Source organism: Apium graveolens, chromosome 11 (assembly GCF_009905375.1).
Source record: "Apium graveolens cultivar Ventura chromosome 11, ASM990537v1, whole genome shotgun sequence".
Classification (NCBI taxonomy): domain Eukaryota; kingdom Viridiplantae; phylum Streptophyta; class Magnoliopsida; order Apiales; family Apiaceae; genus Apium; species Apium graveolens.
Genome location: NC_133657.1, coordinates 119,673,760 through 119,686,005, shown reverse-complemented (window position 1 = coordinate 119,686,005; position 12,246 = coordinate 119,673,760). Strand labels below are relative to the sequence as shown.

The 12,246-nt window shown below is 34.5% G+C and overlaps 1 protein-coding gene across 1 annotated transcript; it reads right to left on the bottom strand.

The window, feature by feature from the left end:
• Nucleotides 1–3,492: 3,492 nt before the first annotated feature.
• LOC141695837 (uncharacterized) lies at nt 3,493–6,505 on the bottom strand. Its single transcript, XM_074500048.1, has 7 exons — nt 6,461–6,505; nt 6,090–6,181; nt 5,304–5,367; nt 4,964–5,086; nt 4,429–4,845; nt 4,116–4,317; nt 3,493–3,761 (listed from the first exon to the last, which is right to left on the bottom strand). Exons 1-7 carry the CDS (start codon nt 6,503–6,505, stop codon nt 3,493–3,495), a joined length of 1,212 nt encoding a protein of 403 aa, XP_074356149.1.
• Between the last annotated feature and the right edge of the window lie 5,741 nt (nt 6,506–12,246).

Below are 12,246 nucleotides of genomic sequence, written 5' to 3'. Positions count from 1 at the left end.
TTACAGGGGTGAGTTTTGTTTGTGTGTTGTGTTTTTAATAATATTATGCAACACCTATTCTGAAATTCTCGTAAAAACACGAAACTTATACTTTAATGAGTAAATTACGAGTAAATATAATTCTAAAATTTACCAAAATAACTTTAAAATCATCGCAATAATTAACAATTAACTAAACAAAATTTTCAAGATTTTTAAATCATTTTTAAGACGTACACTGGATCCGCATTTTTACAATTAAACGAAACAACGCGCGGGTCAAATAAATCCCAAAAATCTCCAAAATAAATTTAAAATTCTCGGAATATTCCACTTAATAAAAATATGAACTTCATAATTTTTGAAGAATTCTGGAATTAAATACTGATTTTACAATTAAATAAAATCAGAATATCATTTAAGGATAAATAATCAATGAAATATTGATTTCTAAATTTTATAAACTCCTTAAAATAATAAATAACATTATGAAGCAATAAAGTTGATTTTAGAGATAATCCAAATATTTATGGACATAATTCTTTAATAATATCACTTTTAAATATAAAGACAAAATAACACGGTTCACAAACAATTACATAAATAAATCTCGAACACCAATAATCACTTATAACTCATCACAAAGTAATATCTAGCTGACAGAACCCACACACATATTTTGTTTATTTAATTATTTAATAATTACACAGTTAAATAATACAGAAATGTACGAGTCGTTATATCCTTCCCCCTTAAAAAGATTCTGTCCTCAGAATCTGATTTAACTAAACAAGTGAGGATATTTGTCAAGCATATCTGACTCTAACTCCCAAGTGGACTCTTCCACTCGAGGATTTCTCCACAACACTTTAACTATGGGAATAGACTTATTTCTAAGGACTCGTTCTTTACGATCTAGGATTTGGATCGGTCGTTCCACGCAGGACAAATCTGGTTGAAGATCGACTGGCTCATATTCAATAACTTAATTCGAATCGGGGATATAATGCTTTAACATAGATACATGGAACACGTTATGGATATGTTGCAATTGCGGTGGCAATGCCAATTCATAGGCAACTTTACCTACTTTTCTCAGTACTTTAAAGGGTCCAATATATCTAGGACTTAGTTTACCTTTCTGTCCAAACCTAACCAATCCTTTCCAAGGTGACACTTTCAGCAATACCAACGATCCTATTTCTATGACCATGTCCTTTCGATGAAGGTCTGCATTCTTTTTCTGTCTATCTTGGGCTGCTTCTAACCTTTTTCAAATTAATACAATTGCATCCTTAGTTTGTTGAACTAACTCAGGACCTAATAACTTCTTTTCTCCTACTTCATCCCAATAGAGTGGAGACCTACACTTACGTCCATACAAAGCTTCGTAAGGCGGCACCTATGCTGGCGTGATAACTGTTATTATAGGAAAACTCAATTAACGGCAGGTGATCGTCCCATTTCCTTTTAAAATCTAAAGCACAAACCCTTAACATATCTTCTATTGTCTGAATTGTTCTTTCACTTTGGCCATCTGTCTGAGGATGGTAGGCGGTACTCATTTTCAACTTAGTCCCTAAACATTCCTGAAATTTTGTCTAAAATCCTGAATTAAATCTTGGATCTCGATCAGACACAATTGAGACAGGGACTCCATGTTTGGTCACGATTTCATCCAAATACAACTTAACTAGCCTTTCCAAGGAATACCTTTCATTGATCGGAAGAAAATGTGCAGATTTTTCCAAACTATCAATAATTACCCAAATAGCATCATGGTTCACCTTCGTCTTTGGTAGTCCTACTATAAAATCCATCACAATTTCTTCCCATTTCCATTGTTGAATGTCCAAAGGTTGTAACAATCCTCTTGGTCTTTGATGTTCTGCTTTTACCGTCTGGCACACATGACATTTGCTAACCCAGTTGGCTATTTCCTTTTTCATTCCTGGCTACCAGAAGTTCTTTTTCAAATCTTGATATATCTTAGTGCTTCCCAGGTGAATATAAAACCTAGAATTATGAGCTTCCCGTGAAATCTCATTCTTCAGTTCAGTCACAACGGGAATCTATATTCTCGAGGAAAACCTAAACATACCTTAATTATCCTTTTGAGTACAAAGCTCTTCTCCAGTTAAACTATCTAGTCCTTGATTCATCATTTCTTCCTGACACTTCTTAATCTTGTCCATCAATTCTGGCTGAAAATTGATCTCATACAACTGCTCTTTATTCTCCTCTGACACTCAAATTTCAATTTCCAGCTTTTCCAATTCTTTTTCTAATTCCTTAGAGATCTTGATCTCATTCAATCTTTCCTTCCTATTTATAGCATCCGCCACTACATTGGCCTTGCCTGGGTGGTAGTTAATAGAACAATCAGAATCTTTAATCAGTTCTAGCCATCTCCGTTGTCTCATGTTTAGATCCTTCTGGGTGAATATATACTTTAAACTTTTGTGATCCGTATAAATCTCACACTTTTCTCCGTACAAGTAATGTCTCCACAGCTTCAACGCGAACACGATTGCTGCTAACTCCAAGTCATGTACTGGATACTTTTGCTCATGGGGTTTTAACTGTCTGGGGGCATAAGCGATAACTTTATCATGTTGCATCAACACACAGCCCAACCCTTTTAAAGAAGCATCACTATAGATTATAAAATTTCCCGTCTCATCTGGCAATGCTAGCACTGGAGCTGTTACTAATCTTTTCTTTAAGTCTTGGAAGCTTTCCTCATATTTCTCTATCCAGATAAACTTCTCATTCTTCCTGGTCAGTTTAGTCAATGGAGTCGCAATCTTAGCAAAGTCCTTTACAAATCTTCGATAATAACCTGCTAGTCCAAGAAAACTTCTAACTTCCGTTGGGGTCTTTGGTTGTTCCCACTGGGATAACGCCTCAATCTTTATAGGATCCACCTTAATTCCATCTTTACCTACTACATGAACTAAAAATTAAACTTCTTCCAACCAAAATTCACATTTCGAAAACTTAGCGTACAACTGCTTCTCTCTTAACCTTTGCAGGGCAATCCTCAGATGTTCAGCATGGTCGTCTTTAGTCTTTGAATAGATGAGGATGTAATCAATAAATACAATCACAAACTTATCCAAGTACTCTTTATACACCGGTTCATTAAATCCATGAAAGCAGCTGGTGCATTGGTCAATCCAAACGACATCACTAAGAACTCATAATGTCCATATTTGGTTCTAAATGCAGTCTTTGGTATGTCTTCAGGCTTAATATTCAGTTGATGGTAGCCCCATCTCAAGTCAATCTTCGAAGAACAGCACGCTCCCTTAAGCTGGTCAAATAGGTCATCTATCCTTGGTAGGGGATACTTATTCTTGATGGTCAACTTATTTAACTCCCGATAATCGATACACAATCTCATACTTCCGTCCTTCTTCTTTACAAATAGCACTGGTGCACCCCACGGAGATACACTTGGCCTAATTACACCTTTATCCAATAATTCCTGAAGTTGCTTAGCTAGCTCTTTCATTTTACTGGGGCCATTCGATATGGAGCCTTTGAAACTGGTTCTACTCCAGGAACTAAGTCAATAGAAAACTCGATCTCACGATTTGGTGGCAATCCTGGCAATTCATCTGGAAAAACATCTAGAAATTCTTTTACTATTGGAATCTCGTCCAGATTAAGTACCTCTTTCTCAACGTCTACTACACGTGCTAAGTAAGTCTCGCATCCTTGTCTTAACAATTTCTTTGCCTTTAATATCGAGAGAAATTTCTTTTCTTGCCTTTGTCCTTGATAATTTACCTTAACATTATCCTCAGTAAATATCACAATCTTCTTCTTCTTACAGTCAATATTTGCCTTATATTGGGACAACCAATCCATTCCTAAAATCACGTCGAAATCTCCTAGCTCGAAAGGTATTAAGTCAGCCGAAAAAGAATGCTCGTGGATTTCCAATTGACACTTAGGGAAAAACTGACTCACTGAGATTCTATCCTGGTTAGCTACTTCTATAGTTAAAGGTTCAGTCAAGTCTTCTAATATTAAATCTATTTTAATCACACAATCCTTTGATATGAAAGACTTAGATGCTCCCGAATCAAATAAAACTTTGACAGGTACGAAGTTGAGAGAGAGCGTACCTGCAACCACATCCGAATCCTGAGCATTGGACCTTTTGGTAATCTTGAAAGTTCTGGCCTTAGCTGTGCTGGATGCCGGTCCTTGAGATGCAGTACCTTGAGTAGCTGCCTTACAATTCCCAGCAAGATGTCCCACCTTTCCATAATTATAGCAAGTAACTTCAGGTTTCTTCGAGTTGCACTCCGATGCATAATGACCTTTCTAATGACATTTGAAACATTGAACGTCCCTTCTGCATAGACCACCATGCCTCTTTCCACATATCTTGCAATCCACCGCTGAGTTTGCTGACTGGGTTGGAGTGGAGGAAACTGAAGTGGTAGTAGGCCTGGCCAGAGGAAAATTCTGCCTTCTGAATCTTTTAATCCTATTTTGGCCAAATCGCCTCTGAAACCTCTGACTGGATCCTTCTAGGTTTGGCTCATCAGTGGTACCTTCAGACTTTCTCTTCTTATCACCTTTTTCTTTGGTAGCCAGCTTCTGATCACTTTCAATTAATAGAGCGGCTTGAACTACAGAGGGATATGTCTTGAGCTGCAAGACTACAACTCCACTGCGAGTTTCGGGCTTCAATCCTTGGTGGAACCTTTTCACCTTCTGAGCTTGAGTACTCACATACACAGGCACCAATCGGGCCAATTCCGTAAACTTGGCCTCGTACTCGACCACAATCTTTTCACCCTGCTTCAATTCCAGAAACTCAACTTCCAACTGATTTTGCAAACAATCCTGGAAAATTCTTTTCCAAAAATAATTTTGTAAACCTGGTCCATGGAATAGGACCTTCTTCTTCTAAGGCACGAGTGGATTCCCACCAATAATTCACTTCACCCTTTAAAAAATAAACCGCATAGTCTGACCTGAGATTGTCACTTATTTGAGTGAGGGTAAAGGCTTTTTCCATTTCCTTTAGCCAAATTCTGGAAGCAACTGGGTCCACTTCGCCCTTAAACTCTGGGGGCTTTACTGACTGAAAAGATTAAACTAACAGTTTGGTTCACCTCTCTTTGTTGAGGCTGTTGCTGAAACTGCAACTGTTGCTGTTGGATTTGCTGCTGCTGCTGTTGTATAAACTGCTGCTGTTGTTGCTGCTGTTGCAGAAATTGCTGCTGCTGCTGAAATTGTTCTTGCTGCTGAGACATTTGGTTAGAATGTTGGCACAGCAAATCTAGCAACTCATTCATTACTGGCCCCCCATCTGAGTCCCTATTAGAGGAATTGGACAGGATATTCTTCTTTGGCGGCATTTTCCTGAAACATAACAAATGGTTTTAGTTTAAAAATTGCCCCCAGGTAGCAACATTTTCATTTGCCAAGAGAATGTTGCCGCAATAAATATTCCCATCCTTATTTAGTTGGGGTCCGACTGTAATGAGTGGCTAAATTTAACAAAATCAACAACAAATGCAACAATAAAAGTAATAACAAAATACCAGTGCATCATTAATAGCATAAGCCAATACTCATGACAACTGCTGACTATATAGCAACCTACTAACTAAATTCACATGGTCGGACTTGTTCTCACAAGAGATAACTAGGAATCTCTATCGGCCATTACCAATGACACATATACCAGGGAGACACACTACATATCAGGGCAATTCCAGGATCCTCAATATATGTCAGGGTTACGCCTCCGAACCCTCGACTAGAATCTTAAACTTGCTCCTCTAATGTGAGTTGTTGATTCACACCCTATATGCCAATTCTACACCTTTCCAACTCTATTCCTAACCTAAATCAGGGACTTAAACCTGTAGCTCTGATACCAACTTGTGACGGCCTCAACCCCGGGGTCGGGAGTTGACGTCACTAACAATATTAAACTACAATTATCATGTAATCAACTCACTTTTATTGTAATATAAACAACCCCTTCACAAAATCTTTTCCAGGTTCAAGTATAATTTAGGTTACATACTTATTGAAAACAACCTGACATAACTAATATTCTACAACAACTCACAGACCACACCTGGTCTGACGCAATACACTCAAAGGAGCTCAACACAGGAGGAACTGGAAACTGGCCCTTTCTAAAACAGCATAATCTCCTAGGCATCTGCAACCAGAGAACATACAAAAATATTTTGCAAGAGTGAGCGATCAATCGCTCAGCAGTACCACTATATGAATAATAATCAAAAAAATGTATGATAAACATTTATAGGAACATAAATCATAACTCGTTTGTAAAAACAAGTAAAACAAGTACGAACTGGATATCAACAACTAGCATGCTCTATAAAACATTTTATTAATAGTGTTGTGTGAGTACCAGAGTTAAACTTTAGCATGCTATTTTCATTTCTAAATCTTCTGTTCCATTACAGGAATTCACAATATCAATTGTCCTGTTACGGGGACCCAAAACCATTGGTTCCATTACGGGAACCATGAAATCTCGCTCAGATATAAAAGTATTGGATGATCCCTGGTGAGACAGCTGATCAGGCTATCTCCATTGGACAACTCTATCTTGGCCATCCTATGAAATTTGTTCCGGAACTCAAAGACTAGCTAGGTCCCTGTCACGCTGGGCTGGTGGTTATAATAGGGTGCGCAACCACTTCGCCTTTTACGCTATCTTCCTGGCCGTTACAGGCCCTTGCGCACATTCATCCAATTATCTGATTAACTTTATCCAGTTTTCCAAACCACTTACCTATCTCTTTTTAAAATAATTCCCTCACAACACATTTTCCAAAACATTTTCATTTCATTCAAAATTTAGAGATAGGTTCTTTTAGAAGTTACTTTTCCCCCAAAACACAAGTTAACAAAACAATTTGAACATAGGGGGATACGTAACTTAAAACGTTCTGTTCCAGTACGTAAATTTAAATCAGTAATTATTCATATATTACTGACCCATAAAGATATGGTCAGAGGTACTTGCCTCAATAAGCTTTAACAACTATTACTGGTTAGCTTCGCACCAACTGGGATGCTAAGGATTTCAACTAGAACCTACAGGAACCGAAAAACCCTAAATTAGATGTCCGAACATGTTTGACTTATCCTCGCTAACAGTCTACCCGTACGTTAACAAAACCCGACTCGTAACATACTCTATATTATAATACACGTATCAATTAGGGTTTATGTCCTCGAAAGTCGGTTCGGTATTCGTTCTCAGAAAATATATATGTTTATCCTTTTACGAAATTAGGGTTATTAGTTTTGGCAAAACATTTTATCATAACACATAATCAGGTTTCTTATAAAGTATTTATATAAATCCGCTTGGTTTCCCGATAATTATGGGTACGCTCCCGTATATCCGTAATTTAATTTCCCGGAAATCGGGAAGCACCTCCTTTATTTATCGGACTAACCCGTCGAACAACTCGACGTCAAATCAACAACACAATCACCAAAAATCCAATTTTACAAGTCCCATTCACCGATTCAACCAACAATAATAATCCACAAATTCTCAAACACCAATTAAATACAGTTATTAATTATTATTAGTGTTTTATATTTTAATTCATATTTTATAATTTTTTTAAATTCTTAACTCGTACGACTCAAATTGTATCATCATAGTCCACGGTCGACTCGCCAACGGCGATAAAATTTGCGGGTTTCCGATTATATCGGACATCCTTCGCAAATTTCATCGATTAACATAATTTATTCCCATACAATATATTTTATTTCATGGATCGAAATCAATTAATTTCTGCAGAAAATTAAAATTAAATATAATTAATAACGGTTTCAATTCGGTACAGGAGCACGTGCACAACGCGCGTAAGCAACATCACACAATCGGAACAGTAGGGACACAGGCGGAAAACCACAAAAATAGGCAACAGTCTCACCATAAACACACACACGTAAACACCCACAACATAATACACACACAAACACACACAGTGAATTCACACACACATACACGATTGCACACACATATATACACTCGCACACACAATAATTAAAATAGGCCAGAAATCGACCAACACAACCGAACAAAACAACAACACCGCGGTGAATTAACCGCCACGTGCCACCATCCTCACCGGAAAATGGTGTGGGACGGATATAATAGAGAATACATAGCAACGACCAATATTACAGCGATTATATACACACACGCGTGTATTATCACGCCTGAAAATGAAAGAATAACAAAGCGGCGCTTACCAAAATAGGGGCGGAAAGAGATACAGAAAGGAGAGAGTGAGAAAGAGAGATGGAGAAGAAGAGAGAAGAAATAGAGACTATAGGGAGAGACAAGCCGAGAGAGAAGAGATTAGAGAGAGAGGGATGGGATCGAGATGAGAAAGAGAGATGAGAGACACGGGGGGGGGGGGGGTGGTTACAGGGGTGGGTTTTGTTTTGTGTTGTTTTTTTAATAATATTATGCAACACCTATTCTGAATTCCCGTAAGAACACGAAACTTATACTTTAACGAGCAAATTATGAGTAAAAACAATTCTAAAATTTACCAAAATAACTTTAAAATCATCATAATAATTAACAATTAACTAAACAAAATTTTCAAGATTTTTAAATCATTTTTAAGATGTACACTGGATCCGCATTTTTACAATTAAACGAAACAACGCGCGGGTCAAATAAATCCCAAAAATATCCAAAATAATTTTAAAATTCTCGAAATATTCCAACTTAATAAAAATAAGAATTTCATAATTTTTGAAGAATTCTGGAATTAAATATTGATTTTATAATTAAATAAAATTGAATATCATTTAAGGATAAATAATCAATAAAATATTGATTTCTAAATTTTATAAACTCCTAAAAATATTAAATAACATTATGAAGGAATAAAAATGATTTTAGAGATAATCCAAATAGTTATGGACATAATTCTTTAATAAGATCACTTTTAAGTATAAAGACAAAACAACACGGTTCACAAACAATTACACAAATAAATCTCGAACACCAATAATTAAAATCAGCCCAGCGCAACCCATACTCAAATAGACATGCCCCTTATATTTTCCCCATTAAATTAAAATTAAAAAGCAGTTAAGCAAAACACGAGAACGAGACTCCTCCATTATCGTCTCCCACAAAATCAACGGAAATAATCACTAAATTTAACCATCAAAACCCGAGTTTTCACATATGTTCAGTCAATTTCAACCTCATTTCTTCGTATACTTTGAAAACACGTGTTCAACGGAACTACTTTGAAACCAAAACGGAAGATTTGCTGCAACGAACAACTTCAATAAATTTTTTGACTAAAATTAACTCGAACAGGTATATATCCCAACATTCATCACAGTAATATGCATAAATTTACATATAAACTTGATTTGATGATTACATGCTTGTATTTTAGTGATTTCTAGGATTTTTTAATTATTATTCTGCAATCTAACATATTAACCTTCAAATATTCATCAAACATATCATATTTACTGTTTTATTGAAGCAAAAATGGCTAGGATTAGAGGATGTATGTTGAGTTATGTTTTAAAATGTTCTACGGTGTTTTATTTTATAAAATATTTTAACATCAATAAAATGTTGATGAAATTAATTGATTTTGTTGAAATATTAAGTGATTATTTAAGAGTATTTAGTGAATCTTCAAATATTGTTCATTAATATGATGACCAGTTTAGTGATTATTTAGTTATATTTAGTGACATGAGATTGTAGATTGTTATTTAGATGTATTTAGTTGTATTTAGATGAACATGTATATTTACCAACATTCATCAGGGTAATATGCAGAAATTTATATATAAACTTAATTTGATGAATGCATGCTTGTATTTTAGTGTTTCTAAAATACAAACATGCATTATTTAAGTTAGATTAAATACGAACATGTGTATTATAGAGTTTTGTTAAGTTAGATTTAGGGATAAAATGACGATCATACGAGATCACTTCAATTGGCATTTTATGATAATAAGATTCGAGGATAATTTGTGTTTCAATGAATTTTGCTTTGTTATGTTTATTTATTTTATTTATTGTTTGTTGTGACTTATGTTACAGTTTATAGATGTTTCTGGTATTGTGGTATGCTTATCTTTAACATTGTTACTGTTAGACTTATTGGATTTAAGGTTGTTACACTAAAGGTTATTGTGAAATGGAGATGGTTATTAATGTTGATGTTATTGTGTTCTCGTGGTTGCTTTTTATTTAGATATTACCGTGGTTATGTTTTGTCATACGTTAACTTTTAGACTGAAATTTGGTCTGATTGTGAATTTGAAATAGTTAGTCTATGTTATTGATTGTTCTGCTAAGTCGTAATTACTAATTTTTCTGCTAAGTTTTATTAAATTTGTTTAAATTTTTGCATTAGCTGTTATATCCTATTTAATGGGAACTTACGATATTTAATTATTAAATTTTATAATATTTATTTTGGCATGAGATCTGGAACTTCTCTTGTTGACTGTGGTGATAAAATTTAGTGAATTTTACTATCAATTTTACGGGATCTTCTACAGTAACACCGCACCGAAGTTCCAGAATAAAATAATCAACTCGAAAAATAAGAGAAATCACGCATGTCTTTGTGGACTTAAAAAATTTGACAAATTAACAAACACAATGGAACAAGGTATAACGTATTTAAAAACTGCTTACATTAATTTCATATTTTCATTCATGTTATAATTCTTATAAATGATGCAGTATCAAATACTCCTCCAAGAATAAAAGTGATACAGTGAAGAAACGGAGGATTTATACAAGACCAAATAAAAACTTAAGTAAACTGCAAGAAGACTAGAAGACTACAACGAAGAATGTGTTCTACAGTTAATATGTTATTTCTAATTTCCTGGATTGGTCTGCATATTTTTTGTTTGTTTTTCACCGTCCTTTGTCCCCTTGTATGATACTAAATAATTAAATAAAACAATGTAGGATGAAATACCAACACAAGAAACACAAGGCACTACTCAGGAGGATATTCAAGGACAACAAAGTGAAGATCAGGAGACATAAGAAAGTCAAGATCATATGGAATTTGAACAACACAAGACATAAGAAAGTCAAGATTAATTTGAAAAGTAAGAAACAAACAAGAAACCAAAAATGAACAAGTAGAAGAGGAGGGCAATGAAAAAGATAAAAAATCACTATATTACACATATCATTTATTAAACTATACATAATAATCACTAAATTACACATAGTAATTACTATATTGTACATAGAAATCACTATTTATATGGTCTGGTTTCTAAGGGTTTATGCTCTAGGATTTAGGGCCTAAAGGTCCCAAACCCTAAATCATAAATCCTAAATAGATGCAATGTTTATCCTAATTTCTTATTATTAGAATGAGCTAAATATTTTAAAAAACTATTTAAGGAATTGGTGAACCCTAAAAAATTAACAACTGTAAAATTAAGTTCCAATTTAGATTTAGATAGTAATTTCTAGAACTTGATTTATTAATTTTTGTAAATAGACATAACACACTAGTCAAAAGAATGTTGAAGAGGAAATGGAATATGAACAAAGTGAAACACAAGAAAGTCAAGATCAATTTCAAGAGTAAGAACCAAACAAGAAACCAAAAATTAACAAGTGGAAGAGGAGGACAGTGAAAAAGGTAAAAAAATCACTATATTACACGTCATTCACTAAACTATACATAGTAATCACTAAATTACACATAGTATTCACTATATTGTACATAGAAATCACTATTTAAGTTGCAATTTAAATTATATATATTAATTTCTATATCTTAATTTATTAAATTTTGTAAACAGGAGAACATTGAAGGTGAAGATTAGGATCCAAATAGAAATAGGGCAAATTGAGAATTCCGAAGAAGAAAAATGCAAAACTGGACACTGAGGTAAATCATATGAATAATAAAAGTAAGTTCTTATGTTTACTTTTATAGTCTCACATTTTTTTATTTTAAAAAATACCATATTGAAGGTGTTTTACATATCAATAAAAAAAGAAATCGGGATTTCTCCTAGACTGTTCAGCCAAATGGTATACTACCTCTCAGAAGAATAAAAAGAATGGGTTATAGATTCTGGATTTGAGCATATAGTAGATTTCTGTTTGGAGTTTTTGCCATCAAAGCTCGCATATAACATCTTTCAGATTTCGACCATAACAGTGTTTTTTACGCTTAAACATGGAAA

What these genes read in the sequence shown, in the direction of transcription:
- LOC141695837 (XM_074500048.1), bottom strand. Translation starts at nt 6,505, where the DNA reads ATGGAACCAATGGTTTTGGGTCCCCGTAACAGGACAATTGATATT. An exon ending in GTAACAGGACAATTGATATT is followed by an intron (nt 6,182 to 6,460) that starts GTGAATTCCTGT and finishes CTCTGGTTGCAG; the next exon opens with ATGCCTAGGAGATTATGCTG. An exon ending in GGATTCGGATGTGGTTGCAG is followed by an intron (nt 3,762 to 4,115) that starts GTACGCTCTCTC and finishes TAAATTATCAAG; the next exon opens with GACAAAGGCAAGAAAAGAAA.